This window comes from Lygodium microphyllum, chromosome 29 (genome assembly GCF_053477565.2).
Source record: "Lygodium microphyllum isolate KBCC chromosome 29, Lygodium_microphyllum_v1.1.10, whole genome shotgun sequence".
Classification (NCBI taxonomy): domain Eukaryota; kingdom Viridiplantae; phylum Streptophyta; class Polypodiopsida; order Schizaeales; family Lygodiaceae; genus Lygodium; species Lygodium microphyllum.
The window spans coordinates 51444796-51464074 of record NC_141163.1 but is presented as its reverse complement, the minus strand read 5'-3'; the positions used below and the strand labels follow the sequence as shown (position 1 = coordinate 51464074).

General features: G+C 44.8%; 2 protein-coding genes across 4 annotated transcripts in view; one reads left to right on the top strand and one right to left on the bottom strand.

The window, feature by feature from the left end:
- Positions 1-19279, top strand: part of TRN1 (transportin 1) — a 112216-nt gene that overhangs the window by 72719 nt on the left and 20218 nt on the right. For all 3 annotated transcript variants that reach the window (XR_015689426.1, XM_087671007.1, XM_087671006.1), the window contains exon 16: positions 7227-7301. Coding sequence is in view for 2 of the 3 variants with exons in the window: in XM_087671007.1 (XP_087527133.1) it covers positions 7227-7301 (75 nt within the window). In the remaining variant the exon portion in view is untranslated. The remainder of the gene's footprint in view (positions 1-7226; positions 7302-19279) is intronic.
- On the bottom strand, positions 2125-7186 carry LOC148010618 (uncharacterized). The gene is made up of 4 exons (XM_087671031.1): positions 7164-7186; positions 6971-7034; positions 2683-3435; positions 2125-2645 (listed from the first exon to the last, which is right to left on the bottom strand). The coding sequence occupies exons 1-4, from the start codon at positions 7184-7186 to the stop codon at positions 2595-2597; spliced, it is 891 nt and encodes a 296-aa protein (XP_087527157.1). The 3' UTR covers positions 2125-2594.

The following is a 19279-nucleotide window of genomic DNA, read 5'->3' as shown; positions in this document are numbered from 1 at the left end:
GGATAATTCTGATTTTTCATCAAATACAACATCCCTGCTGACAAAAACCTTCTTGGTCACGGGATCATAGAGTCTGTAGCCTTTGCTTTCGCTGCTATATCCCATAAAGATGCATTTTACAGCCTTGTTGTCCAACTTCTTTCGAAGTACCTGTGGAATATGGGCATATGCAAGACACCCAAAAGTACGGAAGTGGCCAACAGAAGGTTTGCGGCTGTGCCAAGCCTCAAAAGGTGTGACGGTTTTCAAGGCCTTGGTAGGGCATCTGTTCAAAATGTGGCAAGCGCACATGACGGCTTCCATCCAAAAACTATGAGGCAAACTCTTTGCCTTCAGCATACATCTGGCCATCTCCATGAGTGACCGATTTTTCCTCTCTGCTACCCCATTCTGCTGTGGAGTATATGCAGTAGTGTACTGATGGATAATGCCCTTCTGCTGCAAATAAGAATTCAGCATAGAGGACATGTATTCCCCCCCTCGGTCCGAACGGAGAGTCTTAATCTTGCAACCAGACTGAGTTTCCACAAGTGCACTGAAAGCCAAAAATGCATCATACACTTCTGACTTCTTTTTCAAGCAGTAGACCCAGCAAAAACGTGTAAAGTCATCAATAAATGTTACAAAATAGTAACAACCACCCAATGACTGTGTCTGCATGGGCCCACAAACATCCGAATGCACAAGCTGCAATCTGGCTGTTGCTCTAAAAGCAACATCACGGGGAAAAGAGAAACGATGCATTTTCCCCAAAATGCAACCCTCGCATAAATGCTCAGGAGGTCTCTCCAAGAGAGGTAATCCATCCAACATCTGAGTACGCTGTAATAGCATCAAGCTGCCATAGTTTACATGCCCCAAACGAGCATGCCATAACTCTGCCTCTAACATAGCAGGAGTAAGAGTGGATGTCAAATATGCAGACTGATCTACCGAAAGAGCATCCAACTCATATAACCCATGACACAGAGAACCTGTCAAGACCAATGTCATGTGTTCCTTGTCACGGACCATGCAACGGTCATCATCAAAGGTGACCTGCAAACCACAACGTGCCATAGAAGAAATGGAAAGCAGATTCTTCTTAATGCCAGGCACATACAAAGCATCCTGTAGGCGGAGAATAGAGCCATCAATGGCTGTAAGCTGAATCTCCCCAATACCACGAACAGGGTATGATGCATTATTAGCACACTGAACAGGCTTCCCAACGGGAGGTGCACCAAGAGAAGCAAACAAATCTCTACGAGATGTGATATGCCGTGAAGCACCACTGTCAAAGAACCAAGTGTCAGCATCTTCTGTAGAGCTAAATGCTCTATCAGCCCAAGAGACATCATAACTGCAAGTGTAAAAACAATAGTCCCTGTCTGCAACAAAGGACGCGGACTCACTAGCAGTGGAAGGAGCTGCAGAAACAGACATCCCTGACTCCTTCTTCTTCTCTTTGGCGATGCGCTTCCTGCACTCAGTGATGTAGTGGCCAGGCTTCTTGCAGTAATGGCATTTTCCTTTCTTGGCTTGCGTGCCCCCCTGTTTCTGACTTGTCTGTGAAGTGTTACTACTACCAGAACTCTGCGAAGCATTTTTCCCTTGGCTGTTTTTACCCTTCTGCCTTGACATAAAAGCCTGCTCAGAGGCTATACCATCCACACCACTGTTCCGTCTAGTTTGTTCCTCCTTTAGAAGCAAACTGACAAGCTGAATGAAAGTGATGGGCTCTTTCGAAATCCTCATAGTGAGGTTCAAGGCAGTATGAAAAGCCAAGTAAGAGGGAGCCAGTGAATTCAATGTCGTAGAAATCAGCTGCGCATCTGAGTAGTACTCATCCACATTCATGAGTTGCTCCCGCAAGTCCTGAATTTTGTTGAGATGATCCTGCATAGAATCACCCTCATTCATCTTTAGAGTCTCTAGCTCTTTCTTCAAGAAAGAGATGCGAGTCTCATTCTTTCCTGCAAACATCTGCTCCAATATCAACCAAGCTTCTTGTGAAGAAGCTGCTGAACGAATATGAGGAATGATAGAACGCTGAACTGCCAATGCAATCAGCGACATAGCCTGTGCATCCCGTGTATCCCAAGTTTTCTGAGCTGCAGTTCTTGGGGGAAGTGGCTGAGCGGGCTGAGGTGGAGGGGGCTGAGGTTGCCCTCTTGCACGTCCTCCTGGAGGAGGAGTAGCGGGAGCCACAACTCCCGGTCGTGCTTCCTCTCCACTGACATAATCCCACAAATTTTTTGCCACTAATACATTCTTCATCATGAAAGACCAAAGGGAATAATTGTTCCCATCCAATCGGTCTTCCTTGGACACATAGGTGAATACATCTCCTCCCTGATTTGCCATTATTTCCCAAAAGGCAATTGAGCAATGTCAATGCAGTACGGGCTGGAAATCTGCAAATTTCCAGAAATTGCAGCAAACACAAGTCTGCAATTAATGTGCAAAGGGTACTCTGTCACAAAAACTGTCACTGATGCACGCTTTCCAAGGTGCAATTAGTGCTCAGCAGCACTAAAACATCAAAAGCCCCAAAATTTTCTGCCCAAAATTTCTGTCACAAATGTCTGTTACAAAAGCCCCAAAATGTGCATTCAATGTGTCACAGACAGACACAGCACGTTTCCCAATGCTGAAAACTGAACCTGCTGTTCAGCACGTTTCCCAATGCTGAACCTGAACCTGTTGCACGAACTCCTGTGTAAAAGAAAAGTGCAGAATGTTACCTCTGCGTGTTGACGACGGGCACGATTCCCGAGATAATGACTGCTGGGTACAGTCGGACTGACGCACAGGTACAGGCGTGCAGGTCCAGTGACACGCGCAGGCAGGACTGGGCGCGCACTGGGCAGAGGAGGCGGTACCCAGGACTGGGTGGTGGAAACAGGTGACGCGCTGGCAGCTGGAGCTGACGGCACAGTCTAGCTCAGCGCAGGGAGGCTGCGCAGGCAGACTGACAGGCGAAGGGGCACGCTGGGCAGACACAGGGCAGAGGACACGCTGGGCAGAGGTGGCAGCACGCAGGTACAGGTGGCGCGCTGGGCAGGGTGCGCTGTGCAGGACAGATAGCACGCTGTGCAGGACACGCACAGGTACAGGCGGCTGGGGCAGAACTGGCGGGGGCTGGCTGAACTGGAGTGGGCTGCAGACTGCAGACTGAAGACTGCTCTGAGCTGAGCTCTGATACCAAATGTCAGATGGGAGAGGATCGAGGTGCAGCTGAAGTGCAGTAGACAGTGTGAGAGTGAGAGACAGAGTTGAGCACGACTCCCAATGCAATAGTACTGAATAGAGTGTTAGCTGAAAGTACAAATGATAACCCTTATACCTTAGGGTTATAAGGGGCTGTTCACACCCGAACACAGTAAGTGCCCGTAAGTGTGCACCACAAGCACATACAAAATAGTACACATAATCTGGGGGAAAAAACCTCTCCTACCGAGAGTAAAAAGTGCCCCAGTGTCCTAGTGATCACCCGCACACTCCCATATGAGCGTAGGCGTAAGTAAGGCGTGTGAGATACCCAACAGTGTTTTCAGACCATCAAATGGGTCTTTTGGGTCCCTCTTGGCTATTGTGATCTTCGGGGCAAGTTCTCTAGACTTTTGCAAGATTGGTAACCCTTTCCTATCTTAGACTCAGATTGTTTTTGGTAGGATTGGGACCCTATAGGGCATCTGAGTCTTGAGTCTTCTTTGGTTAATCGGGTTTATCATCTCATGATCAGAGATCACTTGTGGTTGACCACCAAAGCCAATGCGCTTTGGGGATTGCACAAATCTAAAGCCTGGTGGGAATTGACAGTGATGGAGGGATGGATTAACAAGAAGCCATTCAAATGTAAGGTATTCATTTGGAGAATGTTGGCGGGTGGTCTTGCTCTTGCATTAGCTCTTCACCACAGGGGTATTTCCAATGGGAAATGTTTCTTTTGTATCACTATGGTTGAGTCTTCTCATCATAGATTCATGTCCTGTGCTTTTTACTCAGAAGATTTGGGCCCTCCTTTTTGACATTTAGCATGTTGTAGTGGGTTGGTACATGTAGTCCCATGGAGGCCTATGGAGGAATTTCACGATGTTCTTAGCTTTGTAGTAGGCATGCCCAATTTGGGTGGAAGTCGTTAATTTTCCTTCTCACCTTTGACAACTCCTTCCTCTTGTATTGAGATCTCTTGGTTAGAGGTCATGGTGGAGCCTTGCTTGGTCTCTTGTGTAACAGAAATAGAGCTTGCATGCTTTGGAATAGCGGAAAATCTTGGCCCAACAAAATTCATTTTGAGGCATTGGGGTTACATACATTAGTTTTGAGCTGAAATGGGGAACTTTTCCAGGACACTGTTTTAGATGTGTCTAGTTGGGCCATTTTGTTTTTAAATGTGATTATTCTCTTGAGGTTTTGCAGCGTGGTTTGGATCTTGAGGTGGGATTTGTAGGACCATGAACCCCAGGATATGCCTTTGCATCAATTGTGTTTCTCCCTTTGTGCCTCTTGGTCTATGTGGGAATGATAATACAGATCCGTTTCATGCTGAGCTTGTAGGTGAGTCGTGCCTTGCTTGTTAGGAACAGTTGTCCAAGGATGCTCTTGGGGTTAGTGTGGTTAAACGCCATGGTAGACAGGAATCCCACTTGATTTTTGCACATTTGGCTTTTGATAATGCCACATGGACTTTTCAATGCAAGGGTAAGGGATTTTACTCTAAATCTCAATCATCTCGCGTGCTTGTAGCTGGAATAGATGATAAAGTTGATTCTAATTTGAGGTTTGATGCTCTGGGAGATGGTTACCTTGTTGGGATGCATTCTGTACTCAACAACAATAGTCCCTTGGCCCTCCTTCCTTGGTGCATTGGCTATTGGTTTGCATGGGGTGGATCTTGTGAATGTGATCCGTCATGAAATGGAGAAATTTCAAGCTGTTAAATTTGTGGGTGTAGAAGAGAAAACAGTGACTTTGTATAGTTCATCCCCTCTTTGTTCATCATGAGACTTGCCTTATGGAATGTTAAAGGGGTTTCATCATGCAGTAAGCAATATAGATTGTGGAGGATTGTTTTTGCCAATAATTGAGATGCTTTTTGTGCGGTGGAGCATAAGTAGCACTCGTTGGTTGGTCCCATGCATGTTTACAAGGACTTTATAGTGTTCTTTAGTGGCCGGTTTCCTCGTAAATTTGGAGTTATATTGGCTATTCGATCTTTATTGCAGCCATAATTGGTTTGTTAGGACGTTCAGGGTAGATTCTTGGTGGTGGAGATTATGTATGAGGGGGAGGTTTTGTGGTTGGTGGGTGTGTACCCTCCTAATACAGCCTGGGATTGTTGTCACGTTTGGGAAGATTTGTAGTGCCTCTCTATGGTCCTTCAGGGGCTTGTTAAGGGTGACTCTAATGTTTATGTGTCTATGAACTAGACAACTTCACTTCACTTTGTTATGGATGGTCTTGAGTGTCAGGCGCGGGATGCTTTGGCAGCCTTGTTATTGAAAAAAGACATGTGGTTGTGGCTACATGTACATTTGCCAGAGCGATTCTTTCTTCTAGGAGTGATTGACATGTGGGGTGGAGAGACAACATGTTCTTTTTGATCATTATCCTTTGGTCTTAGAAATGACTCACCGGCTGGTTCAGGCCTTCAAGGCTTTGTTTGCTTGTTTGCCTCTGCATTTAATATACTTTAGTTTGCAATCAAAGAATGAAATATGGAAGCTTGCATCATTTGAAGTACCAAAGGAGGACCATGAACAAAAGGAGGATCATGAAGTACTTAAAATTTTTTTAAACCTCACTAATATACCCAATGTTATTCAATAGAAAAATAATGGAGCAACTTTATGTGTGGAAGGATTTGGGGACTATCAAAGTTGAATGGCATCTTACACGCAAAATGAGTTGTGGGCTGTGGCCCTTAGGTTCATTTGTAGAAAAAACACAAATTTAGTTGGTGTGTCTTATTATATTTTCCATTGATATATCAAAACCACCAAATTTCTCCATATTTTGCGTGTTTTACGGGTTTTGCACCATTAATTTCAATCACAACACTTATGATTTTTTCTTTTTTGTTGAATGATCGGTTTGGGGGGTGCATGCAGCAACTGATTACTGGGTTTAGCAGGTAGGTTCTATCTAGGGAGATCGATGTATGGCCTGTTTTTAGGGATGATGCATGTGCTTTGTCCCGACAATCTGGTATTCAGCATGCATGTGCTTTTCATGTTGAATTGCAGCATTTGCAATCTTTGTTGGAAAATTTGGTGCCTATGGAATAGGCTGGGGATACCTTCAATGACTTGGTCACATGTTTTGAATGGTTGAAATGTAGAGTCCAAGCTCTTCAAGAAGAGAAATATGCTAAATATAAATTGTGTCCCGTCTTGATGCTTTGCATGATAATATCTCTCAGACTCATAATTTCTTTGCTCATCTACACCAAAAATATGCTCGGAGAATATTATGTGTTTGATGAACGAGTAGGGTGACATGGTTATTGAGCCTAGCTTTACTATTCAGATGTGCCTTGAGTACATAGTAGGGGATGTTGGCAAAAGTTTTGTAAGTTATGTTCGATGAGTGCCAGTGAGCAATTCTGGCTCTAGGCATTAATGCCATGTTTAAAGGGCTTAGCACATTAAATTGTGGATGGTCAATGGCCAATTTTAGGGCCAAGAGAATTTTGGAATTTTCATAATTAAGTATTGTTGGAAATTCATTTTCTAGAGGCTGTATATGCATTAGCAAGTGTGCCATTTGTCAAAAGGGGAGAGAACATGCCATGTAAGGCTGCTTGAGGCCACTGGGGAGACACAAAGAGGGTCATTTTAGCTAGGGTGACTGTTGTTGTGTGCATTCTGTGGTTGCTAGATCTGCTTTGGAGCACGTGACAAAAGATTGCATGCGTGACAAGACAGGGGCAGCAGTTTTCCTTCTCTCCCTTAGTGAAAGGTGGCCGTGGAAGAGGAGGGCTCACGAATAGCGCTTGGGTTCTACCGCCCTTGTCGAAGCTATTGGTGCCATCAGAGTCACCATCTGTTCTATAAAGATTCAAAGTAGAATACAGATGCCATCAGAAAATCAGGGTTAAGAGCCTATGCTTTAAGATGCTGCTGCAATACATGCATATGCCATAGGAAATAATAATCTTCTTTGATTTGCATGCCAACTTGATGGATATACTGCTTGCCATTCCCTTACACCACTTTTTTTCTTCATGTATTTTATTTCAGGAAGCTGCAGAAGAACTGGCACCACGACTTGATGTCATCCTGCAACATCTCATGTTTGCATTTGGAAAGTATCAGGTAAATCTCTTCCATCATCAAGTTATGAAAGAAGTTGCTATAGGATGTTCATGCCTTAAAAGTGTAGTAAACTTGTGATTTTGTGCTTTCTGCTACATTGGCTTTTTCTCCTGAAGTCATGATTGAACAGAACAAGTTCATCACTCCATATGATAGTATTGTGAGACTTCAAGGTGTTGTCTCACCTGTAAGAATGATGAACTGTTTTTAGCTGCAGTTCTTGAGCCAAGACCTGGCCGTGATCATGGCACTTAATAAGGCTGATACAGTTGTTTAATTATATGGTCTATAGATTCTTCAGCTTTAAAAGGTCCTTATATGTCCATCTAATTTAGCAACTGTTAGCATATTCGATGCTTGGGTATGGGAACTAGGTCTATGAGAGTGCAAGGATAAGGATAGACATGTGGATGGATGAGGATGGATGAGTTGGCATGAAAGAGTGGCCACATGCAATGTAACAGGTGTGGGCAATTGCCTATTGAAAGAGGCACCGACTAATGCAAATTAAATCTTGCTTGGTTGCACAGCCCTGATGGCTGTTTTAGTTTACATTCCTCCGCAAGTCACTTCATTTGGTATCGAACTAAAGAGCCTAGCGTGGATTCTTATCAAATAGTCATGCATGAAATCACTTAGATAAGTTCTTAATCATTCTGCATCTTAGAAACTCTAAGCTCTCATCCCCTGCTCAATACCCACGGTCACAAATGTGGTTCATTCTCTCTTGTCACTTCACCAAATCGAGTAAATTAGTTCAAATTGAAGCCAAAGGTCAGACCATCATTTGACCTAACAACATTGATGGCCTCAGACATGCAAAAGTTTGCCATTAGTGCCAAACACAGTTGCTGTCAGAAAGTGCACCTAACCCAAAGAAACGGGCTATCCATAGGCAAGAAGGCATTAGATCCGTCGGTTTGTGGGACAAGAGGGACTGCCCCCAAGCTGGGAAAAGGGTTGTAGAAGAGAATGAGCTCAATAGAGCCTTGTCTCACATGCCAATTGTCAGTCTCTAGTCCTCTATTCAAGCTCAAATCTCCATTAAAGATAATGAAGCTTGAGTAACTGGTATTTGTGCTGACTATTGCTCTTCTTAATCTTCTTTTTTGGGTCTTCTTGTACAAAGCTTTTAAAGATATTTGTGTGCTCATAATCAACAAAGATTTCTTTGTTACACAGCTCACATATCCTGTTATTCACACCAGAAAATATTCTCAAAAGCACTCAAGGTGTTTTGGATGCATTTGCAATTGATTACGAGTACTAGTGTATGTTTTATTGAGCCTCTTAAGCTTCATGCTTCCCTTTGAAAAGGCTCTAATCTGTGGAGTTGTAAGGACCTAGATATTGTTGGGATCAATTTAGCTTGGGAGAGGTTTATGAAGAAAGCATTAGAATATATAGCTGCAGGCTTAGGAGATGAGTTGCTTTCCTTTGAAAATCCTCTATTCTGTAGAATTGTGAGGAGTTAGACATTGTTGGGATCAATTTGAAAGCTTAGTAAAACCTCTCCATCAGCACAAATGGCCACACAAGATGTAATTGAGAAGTTCAGAGGATTTGGATGTTATACATGGCAATTCAAGATTATGTAGCTACTTGTGTAGAAGAGCCTTTGGGGCATTACCATTGGAAAACACATGGTAGCAAGCTTGGGAGACGGCGGCAGGATTTGGAGATGAGTGTAGATATCATACAGACAAATTTCGAGTGCAAAGGGAAGTGCTCAACAAGATGTTTGGGACTGACTCCAAGTATTCTAAGGTGAAATTACTCATGTAACTCTATAACTTGAAGTGTCCAAAAGATGATCTCACTAGTCACTCTGAACAAATACAAGAGTATTTAGATAACAATTTACTTTTCTAAATGTACATGTGATGAAGATGTGGCCAAAGCCATTCTTTTGGCAAGTTGTGATGTAGAAGAAAACACCACTCTCATTGAGACAAGGGGGCTAATATGGTTAACTTAAAGCAGCATGACATTTTGGCATTATTAGAAAGGGAGAGCAAAATTAAACCTATTGGAAGCACTTCGTTCACTTCCATATCTAGTCGATACAAGAAGGAACCTTCAAAGGAGCAATCAAGGGATTAAATGTAATCAATGAAGGTATAGCCAATCATGAAGATAAGGATTGCAAGAACAAAGGCAAACATCAATGCACAATCTATAAGAGATTTGAACATTGAAGTTAAGTATGCAAGCAAGTCACTTTAAAGTCATGATGTACTTAATGATTCTCATTTCTCCATTCATTTGACACTCATTTTGAAACAACTATATATTAAACTTATCTTTTGGCACCACATAATGTAAGCAAGGAAGCCCTTTTCAAATAACTTGAGTTTATGTAAGCTTCTATAGTTACGCCACATGCTTATGAGAATGATAGAGAACTTTGAATGAGGGTATCTTTCTAATCACATTCCATCTTTGATGACAATGGCAATTGGTTATGGCTGACTATGCACCAAGAGGGTTGTTAGCATGTTTGATGCTTGAGTATCAGAACTAGGCCTAAGAGAGTGTAAGGGTGAGAATAGACATGCGATGGATAAGGATATATGAGTTGGTACTAAAGAGTTGGCCACATGCAATGTACTAGATGTAGCCAATTGCCTATTTAATGTTGAGAAACCCTTCACCCATAGTTTTGCGTTGTGTGTTTTCCATTTAGGGTTTCACAGTGGACAGTCCTAAAAAGGGACTGGGCATCCACAGTGTGGTGCCACCCTAGACAATTGACGCCCTCCCTTCAGGCGCCACCCTAGACAGTCTCTTGCCTATTTATAGGCTATCTTTGTCACTCATTACACACAGCTGATTCATTCAGTTCGTCACCTCTTTTCTCCAGCCTCTCCATTGCCCTCACACCCCTTCAGGAGGATGTTGTGGTTCGTAGTTCGTGGCTGTCTTTATCATCTTCCTTGTGCTACGACACCCTTGTTCTCTTGTATGAGATTCACTCCATGATTCAAATCTTCATTCCATTCATCAAAGTTTCTTCTCTATTCTCTTCTCTTCTCAGTGTTTACTGAGTTCACTCCATGTTTCTCCACGCAAACCCTACTCTCTCTGGTATGTCATCTTTTGACATGGTATCAGAGTTGGGTCTGCTCAAATAGTGGCAAAGATCTTCCACTCCAGTGAAGGCAAAGACCGGTGGCGGGTTCGACATTCACTTCTCTCCTTCTTCCGCTGCATCAACACCCTAACTGGCAACTGCTCCCTCTTGTGTTTGTTGTTTTCTAGTCTGCATTCAAGGCTGTTGTTGCCGCCTCAACTTTCCCTTTGCTGCATTTGTTTGCTGGCAGCTCTTTTGTTGCACTTGGCGGTATTCCAACACCTACCCTCTGTCGCGTTTCAGCTAAACGTCTGGCAACAACCTTCTCCCTCTCTGACCAACAGTTTGCCCTGTGTTTGACAGTTGGCGGCTCCTCCCTAACTACTGGCGGCTTATCCTTGATTGTTGGCGGCTTATCCCTGACTGTTGACAGCTGCTCCCTGTTTGCTGGTGGCTCCTCCTGGTCTGTTGCAAGGTGCGTTTGCAACTGGCAGCTGAATTCCAATCCTTCCACTACCCTTCCACTTGAGGTGGACATTGCAGTTCTTCCTTCACACTGCCCTCACATCCCTTGAGGCGGACATTGCGATTTGTGGTTCGTGGTTGACCTCTTGCACCGCTTCCTTCTTCAGCAAGGCACATTGGTACCCATGGATTCTTTACCAATAGATGACCAGTCTATTGGGTGCTCCTATTGTGGCATCATTGGACACACCACTGATGCTTGCCGATTTCAACCTTTGCTCCCCACCCCCGAGAGTATATGCATCTTCCACATGGCACTACCTTTGCCACCTCTCCTTTTTGGGCCACAAAGATCGTTCTGCATCAGTTATCAGAGTACTATGCACAAGGCAATAAGACACATCCGATGTGCACTAAGTCCTTTCGAGCACATAGAGGATCGACTGGTGCTACAATGTCTTGGAGATCGTTGCAATGTCAACGGCAATCTTCTCCTACCTATTTTTAGGTATAGTATCTACCACAGTCCGCGGTATCGCAGTCCGCTCCATCGAGAGACAGTGATTGTTTGATACTGTCTCCTCATCAGTCCGCTCCTTTGAGAGATAGTGGGGTTGCTCGACTCCTTTCTCTTTTTCAGCTTCCCGGTCCGCTCCATTGAGAAGTAGCGACTGTTGCTCACTCATTGCTCAGTTTGAGCCCCACCCTTCACCCTCGCCTACTCAGGTTCGAGAGGCCACCTTTGGGAGTTTTGCACTACCTAAGATACCTTCTTTGGCACGACCGGCGGCACTTCCTTCATCCTCTGACGTTTCAGAGTCCGTGATCCATGAGTTTTTGGATTCCCTATCTACCTCAGAGGGGGATTCAGAGGGGGCTGATCTTTCTTTGCCCTCTGAGGGGGCATCTACATCTACTGCGACTTCAGAGGGGGCTCCTATTCCTCTAGTTTCAGAAGGGGTCCCCACCCACTGCTTAGTCCTTCGCACACCTTGGCGGAGGCCTTTTACCTTCTTTTTCTACCCTTGGATGGGGTGGCTTTCTTTTGGCGGTCATCTCATCTATTGATTCCTAGGATCTTGAGGATCTACCTAGATCAGGGCCTTGGAGGTTTAGCCGCGACTTGGTGACGAGACCTTCGTATTTCTTTGCGTATGGATGCACGAAGCTAGTTGCTTCTCTTCTGAGGTTGAGTTTTGGGTTTTCCAGTTCACTCTGTCTACTGTTCTTTATTGCAGGTTACCTTTCAGGTGAAAATCTTGGATCTTAGGGATCCCCTACATTTTCTTCCTTCTCTTCTTCTTGCCTTGGTCCCCTAGTCAACATGGAGCCAACTCCCGAGATTGAGTACGAGCATATCCTTATGTTTCTCGACACCACACAAAGTCCGACATGCCTCCTATGCATTGCATGTTTTCATCATCTTTGTACTAGGGCGCTTGGGCAAGTGAACAATTTCTCCATGAGGGACACTGTGCAAGTGACACTTGCTATATGAGCATTCTTCAACATGTAGCATTCTATCTCCACCTCATTCTTCTCTTCTTCCCCTTTTTTGGGCTTGGGAGGGGGTGTTGAGAAACCCTTCACTTGTAGTTTTGCGTTTTGCATTTTGCGTTTTGTGTTTAGGGTTTCACAGTGGACAACTCCAAAAAGGGACTGGATGCCCATGTGAAGAAAACTACTAGGGTTTGCACTGAGGACACACAGAGTGTATGACCACAACAGAAACAGAAAGAGAGAGACAGACATAGAGGGCAAAACTCAAACCCTAAACGCGAAACTCAACTTGAACATAGAAACTCAACACAAATAGATGAAGGGAGAGAGAGAACACAACTTTGAAGTGAATGAATGCTGTAAATGAATGTAAGAGTGTACAATGTGCTCAAGGGCAAAGCAATGTTGGAGTGTGACGTCCATCGGAGATGGATCCCAAGTCTGTGATCACCAGTCGGAGTGTAGGAGTGTTGAATAGTGAATGGCAGCAGGCTGGTCACCAAAACACAACAGTTTGGAGGTTGGAAACTGGTAAACGCAGTAATGCACCATCGATGGGAGGTTGGAAACTGCGCATAGTCTGTTGTAAAGGGCAGACTGAAACAATGTCTGATGTGGCTGGCGATGACTGGATGGTTAGATCGTAGTAGATGATATTGTCCCTAGCAGTTGACGTCAATATGGATGAAGGCGCTAGCTGTAGGAGCAAATACAGATGGAGTGGCAGGAGTCTCGAGGGCTGGACAGCCACGTGGGAGAAGGCTGATGGTTGAAATCTACACGTGGAGTGAGAGACCTGCACAGATGGAATGAGGTTGAATGGGGGCAGCCTGTCTATTTATAGATGTGGAAGGGTGTCCCAAAAATTAGGGTTTCCACTAAACTCTCTCGAACTGCTTTCCGTTTTAGGCTTTGCATTGAACTCTCTCGAACCGCTCCCCGTTTTAGGGTTTTACTCTAAAAGAGCATTTTTTAGTGTGTTTTGGGGCTGTTTAAGAGGCTAATCAGCAAGTAGTGCATGTTTTAGCTCAACATCCCCTGTTAGGCCCAAAACTGAGCCAAAAGGTTAGGCCAACCAGTGGGATGTTTATTGACCCCAAGGCTTTCCACCCCAAAGCAGCCAAGGCATTGAACAAAGGGTGCACGTCGGTTGCCCATTGGTCTACCAAGACTACAGAGGCAATGGTTATCTTACCAAGGGAATCCAAGTAGTCACCCGAGAGAGGACAGGGCATCGGACAAAGGGTGCACGTCGACTGGCCAGTGGCCTACCAAGCCCTACAAAGGCGGATGGAACTACATGTAACTTTTTTTTTTTTGGAATAAGTGAGGTAAATTTTATGGGATACGGTCAATTGAGTAATAGTGACCCAGAAGACGGGAGTAGGGATGGTACACCCAACACATCACAAAACAGAACAAGCTAACCCATCCACTTAGGGTGTCGAGGACGAGAAAAAATAGGTGATGAGGTATCCATGTGATGAAGGAGGATGGTGGTGTGGTGACATCTGCCGCCGGTGGAAACAGCTTAGGATTCGCTCAGATGGTGCTCTGCAGAATGAGATGCAAAGTATGCTACATGCTGAAGAATGCTCATGCAGCAAGTGTCACTTAGACAGTGTTCCTCATGGGAAAATTGTTTGCTTGCCCAAGTGCCCTAGTACAAAGATGATGAAATCATACAATGCAAAGAGTAAGGTACAACAGGGGGAAAAAGCCGATGTCGAAGACAAAGTGCCATCGGTGGAAACAGCTTAGGATCGGCTCAGGTGGTACTCTGTAGAATGAATGCAAAGTATGCTACATGCTAAAGAATGCTCATGCAACAAGTGTCACTTGGACAGTGTCCCTCATGGGAAAATTGTTCACTTGCCCAATTGCCCTAGTACAAAGATGATGAAATCATGCAATGCAAAGGATTAGGTATAACAGTGGGAAGAAGCCGATGTTGAAGACAAAGTGCTGAAGCCTGTAGAATACCAAGAAGGGTAGGAACCCCCTCTCAACCTGGATGTAGATGCCGAAGAAGGAAGAGGAGCCTGATGGCGGTCTTTGGATGTTGCCGAGAACCATAAGGAATGAAAGAAGAGGAAGTGGATGAAGCACCCCGCTAGAAGAGCAAGGTAGAAGTCATCGCTATGATAGCATCGAGAGAGATGCTGCACGATTCGCCTCGGGAGGGGAAACTGCAATGCTAGAAGAAGAGCAAGTACTCCTAGGATGATGAAACCATGAAAGGAATGGTGTGTATCCCCATGTCTCTAGCCCAGGTAGGACCAAAGTAATTTGCAAGCTAGTTCTACACTGAAGGACAAAACCTTGCAAAAGAGATGAGATTCTGCAAACATAGAGGTTAGTGGTGAGATGCTCCAAAGCAAAACATAACAGAAATGAAATCTAACTCCAAATAAGTTCAATGAATGTGTATGTGTGAGTAAATGCAGCGGAAGACAAAAGAAGGGAAAAGCTAAGGACAATGAATCCTATAGGCCCGACTCTAAGAGTGCGAAAAATTAATGCTAGACTGACCTAGGGTATTCGAAAGGACCTAGAGACATACTAGTCTAAGAAGGTGGCCACCATCGCGTATGTCTAGTAGCAGGGCTCTGCCAAGGGAACACCTGACAAGGTGGGGAGGAAGGTGAGATAGATGCATGAAGTGCAATAACGTGATCGAAACTTGCAGACCAATCAACCAACCCCTTAGGGGTAGTGAAAGAGATGGGCTGTTGAGGTTGTACTCGAGCCATATGTCCAATAACAACGGCGGGTACTGAGGGAGCAGATGAAGCAGGAGCGGATGGCGTAGCCCCACTGGATTGTGCAGTCTCAGTGGTCTACAGAGGCTTTTTAGGTGGAAGACCTTGGGCCTTGGAGCGACACTCCTTGTTCACATGGCCCGCTCTCTGGTAGTGTGTGCAAAACTGGTTTTTCTTAGGGAGTTACTGCTAGATAGGTCTAGATTCTTTGGTTCCATCGGAGGAAGAGGAGGCACCCTTGAATTGGCTTGCCTTCGCATCTTGCAAGTTCTTGCCATTGGTGGTTTTACCTCCCAAAGAAGAGGCAACCAACCCCCTCTGCTCTGAATAAGGCTGTGATGAGGATTTCTTGTGGACTTGATCATGCAGCCTTACGCAAGAACTGGAACTCAAACTTGTAGAAGGTTGGTGATCTAGGTTGGGAGATGATGTGTTGAATGAAATTGAAGTATTTCTCGGGCAACTTATTTAAGAAGAATGTAACTTGATCGTCATCTGACTTTGGGGAGCCAATAGTAGTGAACTCGGCAAGTAACCGTCTATATTCAGCCAGCTTGACTTTCAGATCATCCCCTTCCTTAATAGAGAACTCTCGAAGCTCAAAGTCGAGATTGATGTGCTGAGTACGATCACGAGCCACATAGTGGTCGAGAAGGTGTCTCCAGCACTCTGATGCGAGCGGGAAGTGCTGCAACTGAGAGTGAAAATCGGGAAGCAACCCTTGCATCAGCTCAACATTGGCTGTGGCGTTGTGGGCTCTCCATTGACAGATGTAGTCAGGGTGAGCTAGTCGAGGGTCCGGCATAGGCTCTAGACCAATGACGAGGTCCGAAAGACCTTGAGACTCAAGCACTTGTTGCATGAAATTTGACTAAATGGTGAAATTTGACCCATCAAAACGTGTCTTATTCGTGAAGGCATTCTTGGCCATTGCAACAGGAGTGGTAGTGCTCGGAGATGGATAGTGTGAAAAAGTGAGGTGTGGGTAGGATAGGGGAGTGGAGTACACTTGGGAATGGGCCCCAGAGTGCCCACCAGGCATGCGGGTAGTGTGCAAGGTGGATCCATAGGTAGGGATGGGTTGACTAGGCATGGGCATGGTAGCCACATGAGAAACCCAAGGAGGTGGGATGGGAACATGGGGAGTTGATGGGAATCCTTGAGTAGGTGTAACCCAAGGAGAGTGTGAAGATGCACCATAAGTTGAGGATGGAAACCCCTGTGTATGAGTGGTCATCTGAGATGTGAAGCTGGGGATAGTGAGGGGGATGCCCATCGCAGTCGACCCATGAGTTATGGGTGTGCTCATTTGTTGAAAGGTGAGAGGCGCTGTGTTAAAGGGTGGCATTCCCCCTAACAAAGTACCACGGTGCGAAGAGGTAGAGAAAGGGATGGAGAAGGAAAAGGTGCTAGGAGCGGAGATGGAATATCCAACCCCTAGGGTGTGTGATGTAGATGTGGAGTGTAATTCAAGGTTTTGAAAAGATGATGAGAGGTGATTAAGGTGTGATATAGAAGAGGGTGGGATGGGAGGGAAGTGAGAAGTGTGTGTGATATGCTTAAATGAAACAAAAGTTATAGATGCACATGAATTCCATCTGCTTCGTGAGTCCCCCTCTATTGAAGTTCACATACGCAAAGCCATTCGGATCCTGTACCTCAAAAGAAGAAACATGCGAGGGTTTTGATTAATGCAACACAAAAGAATTGTAAAAACCTGACATTGGACCTGACTGAGAGGATGAAGATGGATCGCCAGACGTTCCAAATGCCGTATGTCCTCCATGATCGGAGAGGTGGCTAGCCTCACCAACCTGTTCGGATGTGGTAGCAAAATTGGTAGGAGGGGTGTAAACATCATCGTATATGTTGCGATAGTACTCCTCAAAGTCCTCCTCTGTCATGTTAGTGAAATCTGGAATAGGAGTAGAAGAAGGTGAAGGTGAAAGTGGAGTGTCGTCCTTCTCATTGAGTCCATAATGCCATCTCAGGGCCTCCAATGTTGGAGAAGCTTGATAAGACATCATAGGAATTGGAGAAGATGTTTGGGACATTGTGATTCGGTTACGAGTCGTATTGTGTGCCTCGCACGAAGACTAGCTCTCCACAATATCCGCAGGATACTCTTTACAAGAGCACTGGTTTTGATACCATGTGAAGAAAACTGCTAGGGTTTGCACTGAGGACACACAGAGTGTACGACCACGACAAAAACACAAAGAGATAGACATAGGCACAGAGGGCAAAGGGCGAAACTCAAACCCTAAACGGAAAACTCAAAACTCAAGCACAAACAGAAGAAGGGAGAGAGAGAACACAACTCTAAAGTGAATGAATGCTGTAAATGAATGTAAGAGTGAACAGTGTGCTCAAGGGCAGAGCAATGTCGGAGTGTGATGTCCATTGGAGACGGATCCCAAGTCTATGACCACCAGTCGGAGTGTAGGAGTGCTGAATAGTGAATGGCAGCAGGCTGGTCACCAAAACACAGCAGTTTGGAGGTTGGAAACTGGTAAACGCAGCAGTGTACCACTGATGGGAGGCTGGAAACTATGCACAGTTTGCTGTAAACAGCAGGCTGAAACAGTGTCTGATGTGGTTGGCAATGACTGGATGGTTAGATCGCAGTAGATGATGTTCTCGCCAGCAGCTGATGTCAACATGGATGAAGGTGCAAGCAGCAGGAGCAAACACGGATGGAGTGGCAGGTGTCTCGAGGGCTGGACAGCCACGTGGGAGGAGGCTGATGGCTGAAATCTGCACGTGGAGTGAGAAACCTGCACAGATGGAATGAGGCTGAATGGGGGCAGCTTGTCTATTTTTAGATGTGGAAGGGTGCCCCAAAAATTAGGATTTCCACTAAATTCTCTTGAACCGCTCCCCGTTTTAGGGTTTGGACTGAACTCTCTCGAAACGCTCCCTGTTTTAGGGTTTTACTCTAAAAGAGCATTTTTTAGTGTGTTTTGGGGCTGTTTAAGAGGCTAATCAGCAAGTAATGCATGTTTTAGCTCAATAGCCCACAGTGTGGTGCCACCCCAGATAGCTGATGCCCTCCCTCCGGGTGCCACCCTAGAGAGTCTCTTGCCTATTTATAGGTTGCCTCTGTCACTCATTACACACGGCTGATTCATTCAGTCCGTCACCTCTTCTCTCCAGCCTCTCCATTGCCCTCACACCCCTTCAGGAGGACATTGTGGTTCGTGGTTGTCTTCATCATCTTCCTTGTGCTACAGCACCCTTGTTCTCTTGTATCACATTCACTCCATGATTCAGATCTTCATCATTCCATTCATCAAAGTTTCTTCTCTCTTCTCTTCTCTTCTCAGTGTTTACCAAGTTCACTCCGTGCTCCTCCCCGCAAACCCTAATGTCTGGCTGCTACGTCGTCTTTTGACATTTAAAGGGGCACCAAATAATGAAAATTAAATCTTGCGTGCTTGCACGTCTCTTATTGCTATTCTAGTAGACAATCCTCCATAAATCACTTCAGGAACAGTAGTCTGAACTGTCATGAGGTGTGTAGTTTTGGTAGACCTTAATTTTGCATTAATATCTTCAGGAGACTCAACCTTGTTAGTAAGATTACTGAAACGTACTCAAATGAGCATAGGTCAAAAAATTCTGAGCATATATTAATTTACCTGCTCCTGGATATCTTTTCCTTAGCTCATTCTTGCAGATTAGCAGCAATTCTTTCTTTGCCCTTTTTAGTTGTGTCGCGTAAGTGGAGCATTGAAGCATTATGAAATGTAGATTATTACATAGAACCTGTGAGAACTTGATTATAGTGACGTTTCGAACATATAAAAGGAGCAAAGATGGACACAACATTTGAAATATCTCATCTTTGCTTTGGGATGATACAGGAGCAGCTAGTTTGGTATAGGGTTTGAATGGCAAGCACCCAAGATTCTTACAGCTGCTGATAATCTTTTCTTTTGCTTTTGCATGAGAGGGAGGGGTTTAAATGAGCATGTCAAATAAACTTGTTTTTCCTTGACTTAGTGCACCATGATTCATAGCACAAGTGGATGTGGCATCTTTTTAACCTACAAATGCTCACTGTTATGTTCAAAGGCATCCAATGCTAAAGTCCATGGACCTGTGCAACATTCTGGATATTTCAGTAGTAAGTACACAATAGAATAATGTGGGATGGTGTGGAAAGGGGTGAAGAA